At 37.3% G+C, this 15,418-nt stretch overlaps 1 protein-coding gene across 2 annotated transcripts in view; it reads right to left on the bottom strand.

Moving 5' to 3' along the window:
* The window catches only part of prkcea (protein kinase C, epsilon a), a 52,414-nt gene extending 42,453 nt beyond the window's left edge, over nt 1-9,961 (bottom strand). For both annotated transcript variants that reach the window (XM_052611487.1, XM_052611488.1), the window contains exon 1: nt 8,892-9,961. In XM_052611487.1, the coding sequence (XP_052467447.1) occupies nt 8,892-9,239 (348 nt within the window). In that variant the 5' untranslated portion in view covers nt 9,240-9,961. The remainder of the gene's footprint in view (nt 1-8,891) is intronic.
* Nucleotides 9,962-15,418: the final 5,457 nt, after the last annotated feature.

Genomic DNA, 15,418 nt, shown 5'->3' with positions numbered 1-15,418 from the left:
TATATATATATATAAATAAATATATATATATATTTGTTTATATATATATATATATATATATATATATATATATATATATTTAGAAAAGAAAAATGTAAACAATTTTTACTTTTTGTTTGTTTGCAGTGCTTCATATGTAGTTCATTGCCTCATAATTAATTCCACAGTGATGTGATCCCTGTCAGAACTGCATTGGTTTGTGTTATGGCTTAAAATTCTGTTAAATAATCGTAAAGAATTAACTGGGAACATACTAAGCTCCTGAAAATCCTGGACAGTCACTGAAGCACTCCATGTACAAAATCAATCATAACAGTGAATGCTATTGAGGTCAAACTCAAGGCATCATATGGATATCATGAGGACATAACGGGAGAGTAAAAGAGAAGAACAGAGAGAGAAAGGGAGGATAAAACCCAGAGATAAGCCGTGGGACATAATCAGCTCCTCTTATGCAACACCCTGCAGCTCAACCTCTTCCAAACCCACAGCTCAAGAGGCTCACTGTCCCTCCCCTTAGAAAAGGGATATCACAAATGAGATCTCTTTAATATTGCAACTGTTTCTCCAAGACGGAAATGACATTACATGGAAAACAACTCGAGACTGTGAAGAATCTCCCGCCTCACAGATTTTCTAAAAGACCCTAGTAATCTCGTATGAGTTCGTATCAGATCTCAGAAATATCTCAAAATCTGCTCAGATTTGCCAGGACACCAAAGTCTTCTACAGACTTCAGTATTAACTCAAACATTTCTCAAATTCTATCCACAACAATTACTAGATCAGTTCTCTTACTGCATGTCCACCATTACCTCCAGTTTTGTTTGCCTGAATGAAGAATTTAGGGAGAATCATCAGAGAGTATCAGAAAGCACAAGTACTTTTCCATGCACGACAAGATGTTTTTAAAGTTGAAAATTACAAAACAACAAATATACTGTTCAAAGTTACAACAAAAGTATTTGGACAGTTTCTAGAACTTAGCTGGGACATTAGTGGAGCATGTTGAATAGTTCATGTGATGAACTACACCTGTGGTTACTCTGCAAGGACACCTGGGAGAACTGACTTCATACATCCACTAAAAATCAGCTCAAGGCCAGTTGTTTCACGCATGCGCTTATGCCATTGTAGTGTGTATGCGGTAAAGCTATCGAGTACAACATGAGGAAAAACAAACTCTTGCTCTGGTTACTGTCCTCCAGTGCCTGAACGTGCACCCTTCATTGGCCCGAAGTCTCTTGCTCGCCCTCTCTCTGTTCTAATCACAACTGTGCAAACAGATACCCACAAGCCACAGAAAACACATGCCACTCGCGTTTTCCCGAACACACATCTCTATGGAAAAATGCTTAGTGCTGGTGAAGTCAGAAGTCAGATGGATTCGGATTCTGTCTATCAATGTTTTTAGCATTTAAAAGCTGAAAAATATTAATTTATATTATTTTCCAACTACAGTATATAATTCCTTTGTGTTGTGGACTTCCATATTCTCAAAGAATCTGAATGATTATTAAAACTTTATAGTTATCATTATCGTTGTAGTTATTGTCCTTGGTGTAAACGGGCCTTTACTCACCCTCATGTTGTTCAAAATCCATGTGACTTTCACTGGAAAGTCCTTAACTTTAAAATAAACAGAGACATTTTTAAAATTATCTCTGTGTTTAACAAAATAAACAAAGTCATTCAGGTTTGGAACGACATGAGATTGAGTAAATGATGACAGAATTTTCATTTCTTAGTAAACTAACCCTTTTTGCTTGATGTACTGGGAAGAAAGCTCATGTTAAATTTCTACCTTGTACGTACATTGAGCACTAAATTTACATGTGGAGGGGGTTGCAATTTATGGATTCATGTCTCAGGACAAAATATAAAAAGTGATGCGTCAATCCCAGACCATCCAAAAAAAAGTGGACTGTCTCTTTAAGAATGAAAAATGAAAGGAGTGAGGCTGTTCAAGCAGTTCATTACATTAAGTTATTAGTTCTATTAGGACTATTGACTTGACTAGAGGTGAAGAGAAAGAAATCCTGCCACTGAAGACCATGCACTTGGGAAATTAAAAGTAGGTCCAGGAAGTTTTAAACACATGTGCCACTGATTTCTAAATGAAACTAAAGCTATGATTAAACATTGAGGAAAACTTTCTCTTCCCTCCTCAATTTTGTGCTCTCCTCCTTTTTACTCTCCTCATCCATTTCTCACTCTGTCTCGAAGACAGTTTGAGCTCAGCAACAGTCCTCCTACATCCATCTGTCAACAGCAGAGTCCCAGCATGGAGGCGGGGCGGCACGCACGGCTCCCATTCACACTCAAAATCACAAACAAATGTGGCCATACTAGCACATTCAGCTCTATGAACACACCAGCTATGAGTGAAACCTTCAGAGCTCCATGAATTACTAATAAGACACCTCACCGGGGCTAATTGTGCATAATTCATGATACAGACTAATAATGGAAGTCTTTGAAGGTCTGATTGGAATTCAGTTTGAATAAGCACTAGGTCCTAAGAGGGCTTCACGGCTTTAATTTAGTAAATAGCGCAAAAAAAAAGGCCAGACAAAATGAAAACAGCCGTCTGGAGATGAAACGCTCATGTAACTGTGGGCACAGGAACAGACTACAAGCCTTGGTGTCTCAAACTTCATGAGGTGTGAATTACTTTGATTTAATCTCGGCAAAAAACAAGCACACACACACATACGCCAACAGTTGTAGTGCTGTGGGGTGTGTGTGAACACACAAAGTGTGAATAGGGTGCTGAGAATATTCGAGTCTGTTGCCGGCTCCTGCAGAGAAGATGACTGCAGATATGTTGATGGGAGATTCTAGACTCACTTTGGGCCACACAAGCATTTTGTAGTCATGTATCTGCCCACATTAAAACCTCCAACCCCATCCATACCACCCTTCCACGCCTTCATTAAATGGAGATTTACACACTCAGAGACATACAGTTCCAGACAATCAGGCAAACCAGGGATACTAAAAAGTGAGATTTTCTCAATAGAAATGCATAATGTTTCTTTTGTGACATTAAAAAGCCTAATTTGCTGCTATAATGTCTAAAATTCATTAAAAAACTTTATATTATAATAAGAAGTCTAAGAAGTTTGGGGTCGGAAAGATTTTTGTATATTTTTGAAAGAAGCTTCTTATGCTCAGCAAGGATCGATTTATTTGATCAAAAGTACAGTACAACAGTAATATTGTGAAATATATTGAAAACTTGTCTATTTTAATATTAGGGCCGGGACTCGATTAAAAAATTTATCTAATTAATTAGAGGCTTTGTAATTAATTAATCGAAATTAATCGCATTTTAATCGCAGATAAATATTTGACCTGAGAACAGTGAGAAGTAATTTTTTTCACATGGATTTATAGTATACCATTGAATAATGACTGAATACATAAGCTTAAGCAAAAAAATATTGTTTATTTTTGTTCAACCAAGTCTAGCAGACCAGTGCAATTTTTGCCATGAAGTGTAGCAATAGCATATTTTGAAATAATTTAGAAATAGTACATTTCAGAAATTCAGGAAGCTCATAGGTGCTGGAACCTTCTGTAAAGTGTTTTTTAAGTAAAACACAATACTGTCAATTACATTCAGAACATTAGAAACACTGACTATTAGAAAACATCTCTCTGTTGCTTCAGAGGCCATAACATACTAAGTCCAACTAACCTTGGCCAAAACAATAAAGAGTTCAACATAAACTGTTGCACCAACAAAATAATACATAGTTCAACATAAAGTGTAAAGTCCACGCTAGCTGCTATATGTTTTGCGTTGAGGTGATACTTGAGACTTGATGTGCTGCTGCGGTGATATGCGAACGCTAGTTGGTGCTTCAGTATAATCGGTCCCGCCGAAACTCATCCTGTGAGAAACGTTCCGCGGTGCAAAAATAAGTTATTAAAAATGCGGGAAAATTTTTTGTGTAATTAATTAATCTTAGTTAACGCGTTATTTTTTGTGTAATTAATTAATCTCAATTAACGCGTTAAAGTCCCGGCCCTATTTAATATATTTTTAAATGTAACCATTTCCTTCAATGAATAAAATAACAATATTTGATTTAAACATAGTTCTTGTAACATAAATTGAAATGCATTTACAGTAAGTTTTGGTCAATTTAATGCATCCTTGCTGAATACATTTTTTTATTTCTTTAAAAAAAGAAAATTCGGTTGAATTTTGAACAGTATTGAAGGACCTTAAATGATGATACCCAAAAGTCAAACACACAATATATGCCAATATTGGAACCCAGAAAAAGGCTTTAAAAAAGGCTTCGTATTATTTCAAATAATACAAAATCAATCACATTCACATTTTCCATCACTTATTTTCATCCTATATGAACATGCCCTTGAATCTACAACGGCAAGTCAGTTTTAAACTCATTAGCACTACCTATAAAGAGTATATAATCACATTTGTGGTGTATTATGCTGTGGAGGTGAGAGTACAAGTGTGTGTGAGTGTGTGTAACTGGGTCATGTTGATAGCGGTGCAGATCAGGCATATTTGTAGAAGTATCTCATCTGTCACCTGTATTGTTCCCTTTCACTGTAAGCATGCTCAATGTGCCCCAGGCAAGAGCTCAACACAGCATGGAAAGCTAGACAATCGGCGGTCAAATACGCAAATCTGTAAAGCACACACACACAAACCAAACCACACAAGAGAAACAAATGAGGACAGTCACAATGAAATACAATAACAGAATAGCTTAACAAACACAAAGCCATTTCACCGGACTCTCATCAAATCATTTCATGAAATTAATTAGAGCTGCTGGATGAGCTGATCCTGCTTACCAACTATTCCCCCCATCCTACTCGAACCCTGAGATTTGAGAACTGATGAAAAACGCTGTGGACTGATGTGTGACAATCACCGGGCCAAACATGTCACCACCTCTGTCTAAAATCATAGATTCGGGATTCCTAAGAAATCCCTGATGGGTGAAGGAACTCTATCAACACCCAGCACTGATGAGCTTTGGCTGGGCAAGAGTGTGATTTGGGTTCCTGTGGCAACGGTATGCCAAAGAGGGGGAGAAGTTGGTGTTTTAGCCTCGGCCTGGCCTATTTGCGCAAATTCCTGGGGAGAAGTGAGGGCATATGATGTCAGTGTTCAGTAACCAGAAAGTACTGTATAGCTAACACCAACATTTAACAGGAGACAATGGAAAAGAGAGCTGCTGGGCATAAACCTGTAAAATACTAAGTGCAATCGATAACTGTAACGTAAGCTGTAATGCAGTGGAAAAACATTAAGGAAACGGCAAGCCTTTAAAGCTCATTATCTGCAGCTAAGGCAACACTCCTAGTGAAATGTGTTTTAAGCATTTGGAGCTGGTTTGTAATGGCCAGGACGTAATGTCAGGACCATAAATATATGTGAATTTAACAAGGATAGTTTGGACTACAAAATGGAAGGGAAGGAAACCCAGTAGAGAAGATGAAGGAAGCAGAGGAGCAGAAGAAGGACAATATGAGGAAGGAGAATGAAAAGACAAGAGTGCATGAACGGCTACAAGATCAGCAGAAGTTCTCCTTGCCACAGGTGGCCCCCTCTTTCTCAGACTCTTTACAGATGACTCTTTAGTAAAAGGCTGGTAATTGAAGGCAGATATGTCCCTATAGATAAGGACCACTTTCGCTGGTGTTAATGGAATTGTTCCTAACTTGAGCAAACGGTGTTGTGGATGATCTGTGCAGGGTCAGACATGCCATAAAGAGGCTGATGGAAGGCTAGTAAATTATTCAGTCTGTTCCTGCCTCACACAACAAAGACGGGTGGCTGTGTCTCAATAGTGTCTGAGAACCATCCAAAAGACCAGCTCCGATTACCTCTTCCGCTAAATGTTACACAGACAACTAACATGACACTCAAACCCAATTAACCATCGGCTAAGGATAAAGAGAAGATGCGTGTGCCTAAAAGTGGTGTAATTTCTGAGAAATATGTTGCATCATACGGCAACATGCAGTTGGGGAACGTTTTCAGGCCAGAAACCCAACAGAGAAGTGGTAAAAACAGTATCTACTTTAGGGTCTAATGTCCTGGTTGGTTACTTTTCCACCAAGCAGTTTTGTAACACTGCCGCTACTCTTTCTCTATGGTTTTGTTTGTGTTTGTTGACGTGAAAGCGATCTAAATTAGCATGCACTCCTTGTTCCAGGCAGAATAAAGCTCCACCTGTGTGGGTAACAGTGGGAGTGAACGTACGGATGAAGCTTATTGGATGTGTATCCACTGTGTGAAGAGTGTGGGTTTCTCTGGGGACGTCTGGCTCCAGGTTTTGCTGCTCAAATGACCTGCCAAGAAACAACTGTCTTCCAAAAAATGACTCCCATTTGGTTTCGTTTTCAGTCTCGGACACACTGTACGTCTATGCATTCATTTGAGATGACTAAAATGTTTTACTAAAAGTTTTACATACTAAGGCTTATTATACTGGCTGTCTGTTCTACCTGCCCCCGTAGTTACTGTTGCTATGTCCTACAAAGCCTTGCAGCTCTCACACCACAAATGTTCTCACGCAGTAAAAAATACATTGTGGCGCAAAGAGAAATAAGAGAAATAAACATCAATGAAAATTAGAAGGTATTTTATCTCAATCGGATTAAGACGTCAATACAAAACATTAAATCCACCGAAGTTAATCTACTCTCCTGTCTGATTTGATTGTCGGACAAAATGGCAGATTCTGCAATATGATTGGTCAGATTACATGTCAATTAAACTCCCTGTGAAGGGTCAATCACACCACGTATTCTAATAGAAACAATAATACTCCAACAAATTAAACATTACATTACAAGCTGGTTAGTGCAAAGTTCAGAATTAATGACATTTTAATGGTATTCATTAATTTTAATTCATAAATTGGAATTAGAATGGAATTGAAAAATTCGAACTGGAACGACAGGAAGATGAATAACAATTCAAAGAATCTGGTATGAACAACCAAAAAATAAATAAATAAATAAAATTCTTTCTTTGCTTTCTTTGCTTTTTCTTCTTTGCTTTTTACTTTATACTCTTTTTCAAATGCTGCATCAAATTTTCTAACTCGATTCAAATTCAGTTCAAATTTAGGAAGTGATCTGAAGTATTAAACATTCTCAATTCAACTCTGAATTGCACACAACCCTCCGTTACCAGACACCTTCACCCACGGTCATCAACTCTGGGAAGCAAACGCTTTCTTTTATTAATTTGTGTAAACGAGACATGGCAGATGAAGATTGTACTTCTGTGCCTCTCTGGGAAAATTAGCTTCCACGTCTGAATCGCTGTTATCAAGTGTGTCTGTGGATATGAAGTCTGACAAATCAAATTAAGTCAGATATATCAGCCGAGATTAACATATGTCAGAAACTGCGCTGTTTGTTGAGCCGCACATACACTTACACATTTAAATTATAAAGTTAAAGCATGTGGAAACGAAAGCAGTAAAATTAGTTTAGCATACAACTGGAATGATTTAACTTGGCAAATGTTTCCCTTTAGCACACAGGTGGAATAAAGCTGGTGGTGAGACAGCGGGCTCAGGATGAGTTACGATTAAGCAGGTCGTCAAAGCCGTTATGAGGGAATGCAGAAATTAAATTGATTTCATTCTCACTCTCGCGACTGACACATTAACAGCATGAGCTGCCACTGACAGAAGGTGAAGATTGACCAATGCAGCGACATGATCAATATATGCTGACCTTTCCCTGGGTGTCTAACGACCAAACACACAAAGCACTCCCAAATGAAGCCCCTGAGCTGTGTGAAGATTATATAACAGACCAGCTCATAATTCCAGGCATGATTAGAATGCTAAGTGAATCTCTAACTATTTTTCCACTACACAGAAACACATTATAACACAGCAGCATCAAAACATTCCATTTTGATACTATTGTACAAAATCATCAAGTTTGTATGCGTGTTATATAAAAACCCACAGCAGGCTGCAATTGATGATAAAATTACAATCTATATTTCTTTCATTTAAAAAGATACAATAAGCAACATTCTCAAAAGAGAACAAAAGGGCCAAACCAACACTATTAAAACTTTAAAGGAAACCGGTGAATTGAGCCTCACTAGTCCTTTTTGCAGTAAAAGGGCTTAATTCTACTGAGTGGACAAAATTCAGAATAAGGTGAACGGCAAGGTGAAACACTCAGTTAATATGGCTGTGCTGTCACACACCATAATTATTTTATGTATAACCAGTTGTATGACAGGTTGTAGCAAACTATATGTCAAACACGTTTTACAACATGCATAATTTAACACTAATTATTTCCTTCTCTGGCATGAGAGCACTATATCTCATGAAGACGATTTGCAAAACGACTTCACTTGACGGAAACGGTGAATGTAAGTCTGGATTGAACAGCAGCAGAACATGTTTGGTCGAGAAATGGGAAAACCCCCAGAGCGTGAGAACCCATGAGGAAGGCTGGGAAACAAGATGCTTTGCTGGGGAGAAGACGAAACTGACCAGCCCCTGTGAAAAAAAATTATGGCCTAGACAACAGATCAGTGGCTTTCAGTTCTGCAAGATTACATTTCGGATGTCTCCACACCAACTTTAGATCTTGGAGAAGCTACGTATATGAGCAGATTACATAAATCAAGTGTGATAATTAAAGGTAGACATCTATAATGTCATAGTGCTGGGCTACTTCAGGTCTAGGAGAACCACTGCACTGCACATCTCAATCCTGTCTCAGTAGAAGTGCTCCATAACCTTGGGTGTGAGAGAATAGTAGACAACCAAAACGAGCAGTGTTCATGGGCCTCCAGGGACCAGACTAAAGTGATTACACTATGCCAATAAATTGTGAAATACACATACCCAATCTTCAAAGTGCCTACTGCTATTCTGCAGCAGGTCTTCAAACTGTATAGTGCAGTTGGCCACAAAGTCATCATAGCCAATCGGCGCGTCGTGAAAGACAGACAGTTCGATTTTCTTCCCATCATAAACCTCTGTTACGAACTCATCATTCCAAGCTGGACTATTTGTCTTCTGCTTGGTGGAAGTTTGGCCCACGCGGGAATCGTCCACGTTGAGGGCGATATACGTGTCCAGGAGGAAGGTCTGGGTCTTGGGTCCCACAGCATGCCTGAGTGACCACGGGGTGGGCTTCAGATCCAGAGCTTCGCAAACCTTGATCTTCAACATTCCATTAAACACCACCATGATGAGGCTCAAGTGAGATGCAGCTGGCTTCTTTGCAAGAACAGACGGTTTCAAAAGCAGGTTTTGATTCAGGGGGTCGCTATACCCGTAGATGTCATCACGTCATCAGTGTCCATGCACGTATAGCTGGATGCTGTGATGATTAAATCCCCTAAACCACTAGTCGGATCAACCTGATTCTCTCATTTGAGCGGAACAATCAAATAGGATGCAAAAAAACGCGAAATGCAAAACCAGAAGCTCCTGTTTTTGTTCCGTCTTTCCTCGTTTTGGGAAGCATACGTAAACAATCGAATTCCCTACGTCTGGAACAGCGCTGAATTGAGGGACGAGTCCAAGAGGCTAAATATCGCCAATAACACAGAGGAAAATATCCCAAATGTGATCTTCAGCGGGGCTTGTCTTGTACTACTCGTTTTCCAATAGGCGTTAAATGGGAGAGGCGTTTTTGGATTCCTCCTTTTCCCAGTCTGCCGACAAACCGCTGTGAGACTATTGCCATCCGCTCGACGAGATATACAGCTGCTTCTTGTCTTTGTTGATATGAGAAGGCGAAAGCGTTTGAGCTACACGCTCGGTTAGTCCTTTGCGCAGCAGCCTTCCACCCTGTTCGCTCCCTCTATCCCTCTCTCCTTCTCTCTCCCTCCCTGCGCTCGAGCACCAGTTCAGGAAATGCGCAAAACGCGTCAGATGGTTTAAGCCGCGCCGCGTCCACTCTCCACTCTTCACTGGATGGGGAGCGTGTGTGAACAGACAGAGGAGCAGCAGCGTGGGGAAACAGAGGGAGGCACCCAAGGGCTGGAGTACAAGAGTCTGTTAGGTGCATTAACGGACCAAATAATGCATACAAGGTGTCTGTAAAAGGAAGGGCTAGTGGTTGAGTGTAAATACAAGCAATTTAATACTATTTTGGACGAATTACAAAGAACATGCTATAGAATATTGTTTTAAAATATTTTTTCCTTGGATGTAATTTTTTCACTTCATAAAATTTGATAAGGGTCCACACTGACTGCTTCAGTCACGATAGAGATTCATTTGTTAAATGAACTAAAATGTAATTGCAACACGGGCGTTGTTCATCTGCTGCAAGCAGAATAATACATAAGTTGTAAAAATATGAGAGACATTATAATATTTAAAAAGTGGCTGAGGTTACAGGATTTTTTAAAATCTTTTCCCAGTTGTGTAAAAAGAAGTGTTAATGAACTTTGAGTTATGTTTTGCACTATATTATCACTGTTTTTTTTTTTTTTTTTTTTTTTTTTTGAAATCATTTTCTAACTGTTTAAATTCATTTTAAATAAGTCAATTTTTTAAGAATTTTAAACGTTTTAAAATTGCTTGTTTTATTCTTGTTCTTTATTATTATTTTACTTTCTTTTATGTAAAGCACTTTGAATTACCATTGTGTACGAAATGTGCTATATAAATAAACTTGCCTTGCCTTATGTTATTTAATCTATATTAAATAAATGATAATAATAATATTTTAATAGTCCTTAATAAATACATGTTTTTCAATGTAAATCAAATTTGACCCGAGGATCAAATGTGTTTGCAATTTCTTATGACAACGGGAAGATTAAGAACCTTTAAAGGGGGTGTACCGTGGAGGACCTGAAGTGTACGAAAGTGTAAGTCAGTGAAAGTGCGCACATCTCTCTCTCTCTCTCTCTCTCTCTCTCTCTCTCTCTCTCTCTCTCTCTCTCTCTGAGTCACTTTCATTTTCAAAATGTCACATGTGTGCCTATTGACTTTGATAGAATATAAACTACAACTGGGACTTATTATTAAACATTTTGGTTGCATATTTATCCAACATGACAAAATTATATTCAGGAATTGTATCACAAAGCAACACTGAGTTATTTGAAACTACAGCTGCTCAATATCAGGTGCCACAGTGTATTTGATTTGGGCCACCAGTGCTGTATGAAATAGAAAGTGTTCTACTTATGTAATTGAGTGAACTCTAGTGGCGGGAAACGGTGCTACACATGTAGCATTACAGGAATTATTCATGCAAGCAATCAGAAAGCAATGTTCAAGTTGATACATGACATGAAATTAAACAAACCAAACAATTTAAAATAATTCTACTTGTGCATAGTGCGTTGTAGCAAAGGCACGAGACAGTAGTTGACTTAGTCATGAATGCAATGTGAACGTTATTCCAGTGGATGGCACTATAGATTTAGGTTAGTGTTTACCAAATGAGACATCCGAAAATCCAAACCCCACGTTATACTTCGCGTTTTACGCGTACGATAGGAAATACGTAGGCCTCAGAAAAAAAAGGTACAAATTATATTTTATTATTATTATTATTTTATTATTGATATTTCTAAAGATACACCCTTGTACCTTATTTACCTTTAAAGGCTGCGTATTAGTATCTAAAATGTAATTACCGTATCTTCTGAAAGCATACATAGCTACTGTCCCAGTGACAGCTTTGTATCTTTTATTCAGAGCGTGTGACCCTACATTTTCACAGCACGGGATATATGTCAGAATTTACCCACATCTGCCAAATTACAACTCTTTTTATGTTTTGGGTTTATATACTTACCCCTTACTAAAAATAAGTTTATTCAAGTGTGCTATTAGTATACATCTTTTAAACGAAAAATATATAAGTATAAAAAAAAACAAAAATGTACAACTATTTTTAGTGTTATTGTGCAACTGTTTGTGGAGACTGTCTCGCCTTTGAATAACTGTTTTCCGTGCCATTCTTTTATTGTGGTATAGTGATGGCACAAACAAACGGTTATTGCTTGCTATACATGTTGGTCAGGTTCTTCACAGAAAATCTGGGCAGTATTGCCAGACAAGCCAACCCCCCTCGGATTGCTCACTCTGCCAGCCTTCAGGGGGCAGTGTTGTGTTTGTTTAGGCTGACTGGGCTCAGACTCCAGCAGGAACATTAGAAATAACCATTGAGCTCTTATTCATTAGAGCACAAATGCATAGAGGTATAGATGATTCTCGGTCGTGTGTGACTGCCATGAATATGGGGACATACAATTAAGTCCTCAATAAAAAAAAATAAAATAAATAATAATAATAATAAATAAAAATAAAATAAAAATCAGGCAGCACAGTGTGTTAGATCTGCATTTTATAACAGACAGCACATTTTGTGCTTCATTTTAGGTATTCATACATTTTGTTTCTCAATTTTTAGATATCAGGTGAATCAAAAAAAGTGACAATGCTACAAATTACATTTTTTCAAAAGATTCAGTAGTTTCTGTATTATACCTCCAAACAACTTCATGAAAACAGAACATAAAATCAGTCTAATTATTGAACCGTTCAATAATAATTATAATTTAAAAGAGTGAGAGATGTCTGTTCCAGTACAAAAGCAGGGTGAAGCGGAAGAGGATACGTGTCCATTTCTTCTTTCAGACAACAGAGACACATTCTGCAGGATTTCTAATGCTCAAATATTCCAGAAGAGAGAATCTTGATTTAATGATATATTATGCCATAATCATGCCCATATACGGTCACAATGATTAGCACAAGTTAGTGCACAATATAAAACTTCACTGCTGCTTTCCTCCATTCTTCTGTTTTGGGTTTGTAACATGTACTCGTTATTTTGTATTCAAGCGAGAATGAAATAAATTTTATCCTGTGTTGCTGTGGAATCAAGATGCACCAGATTATTGAGAGTCAGACTATAAAAGAAAACACAAGGAACTAGTTTGATCAAAAAGGAATGATCTTTTTTTACATTCTTTGATGTTTAGGCTGAAAGTTGATTGGCAAACAGATTCTTATAATTCCAGCCACAGACTTATTAAAAGGTGCAAGATCTTGCTCTTTAAAGCTCTCAAATAAAGTCTGAGACTTCGGCTGGCATTAGTTCCTCTCTACTTAAGGAGCACAAAGGTGTATTTATTTGGTTAATTCCAACCATTGTGAGGGAAAGGTGGTCTCGCTCTTAGATTCAGCTGTACAGGAGTGTGTGGTCCTTTCACAGCACACTCATTTCTCCTCGTCTCAGGAGAGCAAACCTGCTATCACACAGGTGGCCACTGTGGAAAGGTCAGGGGAAGCCAAGGCCAAGAGAAAGGTCAGGTACTTGGGTTACTACACGCGTCCAATCAACTGAATGTAAACCGAAATCAGTTTTAGATGGTACTTATCTTGTTGGCTGCAAGCTATGTAAAACAGGTGTTCACCTCTTTAGTTGGATGGTTTATCATCAGATTGCACCACAAAAGCAGCATATAAACCGCACATATTAACAAAAAGACAGAGGAGAAATAATTAGGTTAATTAAAAAATAAAATATATATTATTATTTAAAATTATATATATATTGTCTGTATTTTATTGTCTTATATTAAACCTTTATTGTTTATTTTTATTATTGTGTTATATTCCATTTTATTATTTTATATCCATTTCATTTTATTTTTCAATTTTATGTATGTTTGTATTTTTTCGGCACTCTGAGTTCCTGTCACCATTAAGAATCCATTGTGTTTGTAAACAATAGAAAAAAAAAATGATAATAAAAAAATAGACGCACACACTAAAGATGTATTGTGCATTAGCAACTTTTGCTCGTTGATGGATTATGTTAAGCCAAATCAAGTTGGTTTGAGAGGGGTGTGGGGCTGTGTAAGTTGATGTGCTTGCCCTTAAGGGAAGTGTCATTTTCTGGATCTGAACAATGGTGGTATAACATTGCATTGTAACATTAGTGAGAGGATGTGCCTGCGGCATACACTGTAAATCTATACACCCCAAACTCTTCCAGTGAATTACTGAGGACTCATTTCAGTCCAACCGACTGGGCCAAAAATACCTTCTTTATAGTGTCATGGATGTATGAGTTTATATTCCTATCATACCACTATACAAAATCCTGTGATTTAAATGAACGTTTCACTTGTGGTATAATGAGTTATATTGATAACAACTCCTTTGAATTGTTTTGCATATACTGTATCATCTGGTCTATCATCTGTTCTAGCATGTATATGTAATTAGGCCAATGAGTAGAGCAGCAGACGCTTTGTTTGTGTTAAACACACAAACTAACCCAACTATGGACCATGAGTCTAGCTATGCAAATGTATTTGCATTAAAAATTTTAGGCCAAAAAAAGGGGGAGGGGTAATGAGGGGTAAAAAGATCAATAAGACTGCCTTCACAATTCATTATATCTTTATAATTGTGCAAAAATTTATAAAAACACATAGAAACTAATCAGGGGCATCATGCACTTATGTTTTTTGAGGGGACACATATGTGTATGTGTGTGTGTGTGGGGGGGGGGGGGGGTGTTCATGTGACAGAGCAACCGATAAGCTTATGTTTTTTTTTTTATTATTATTATTCAAAATATTTCCAAACGTGTTAACAAGTTAATGCATTTCGCACCAGATTGTTATTTGATCTATAATGAGTGATGGGCAAAGTAGAGTAGTGTAATCTATTAACTACACATAAAACCCTGACTTTTTACTTAAGTACCAGAAATGGATGTCATGTCATAAAATGTTTGTAATATGACTGGCTTTGTATTTAATGTGAATTTAATAACAATATTGTAAGTTACTAACATTTTCATTTTCACTTCAGTCTAGCCAGAGTTCAGAAACTCCCATTTAAATCACTGAAGCTGATTACACTGCGAAATTAATATCTTACATTCGTACGCACATCTGCACTTTGTTGTTTTATAATTCAGTCAGCCAGCAAGTGAACAAACTGAGTTTCAGCGATGACTCATGTGAACGTCTCTGATTGGCCATTGCATTCAGAAACTCAACAGTATTGTGTGTGATTGGTTTTAATGCAGCGCTGTACAAACGCGTCTGTTCCTGTCTCAGCGGCTCACCCTTACGAAAGGAAAATATATTTACCAATATATTTCTTAAAATATATTGTGATATATTGTAATGTATTATTTTCCCTTTTTATTTCTAATATTTTATATATTTTAATACATTTAATAATATATTGATGACACATATATTATATAATATATTTCAAAATATACAAATGATTGCCGCTTTCAATATATTGCAATATATTGGAAAAAATAAATATATGTAAGAATATATGCCTAATATTACATGATATTTTCCAATATACTGCAATATATTTTTGTTTCATAAGGGCAGCCAAAGCGCAAAGGCAGATTT

This window comes from Carassius gibelio, chromosome A12, assembly GCF_023724105.1.
Source record: "Carassius gibelio isolate Cgi1373 ecotype wild population from Czech Republic chromosome A12, carGib1.2-hapl.c, whole genome shotgun sequence".
Classification (NCBI taxonomy): Eukaryota; Metazoa; Chordata; class Actinopteri; order Cypriniformes; family Cyprinidae; genus Carassius; species Carassius gibelio.
This window is presented reverse-complemented; position numbering and strand designations above follow the sequence as displayed.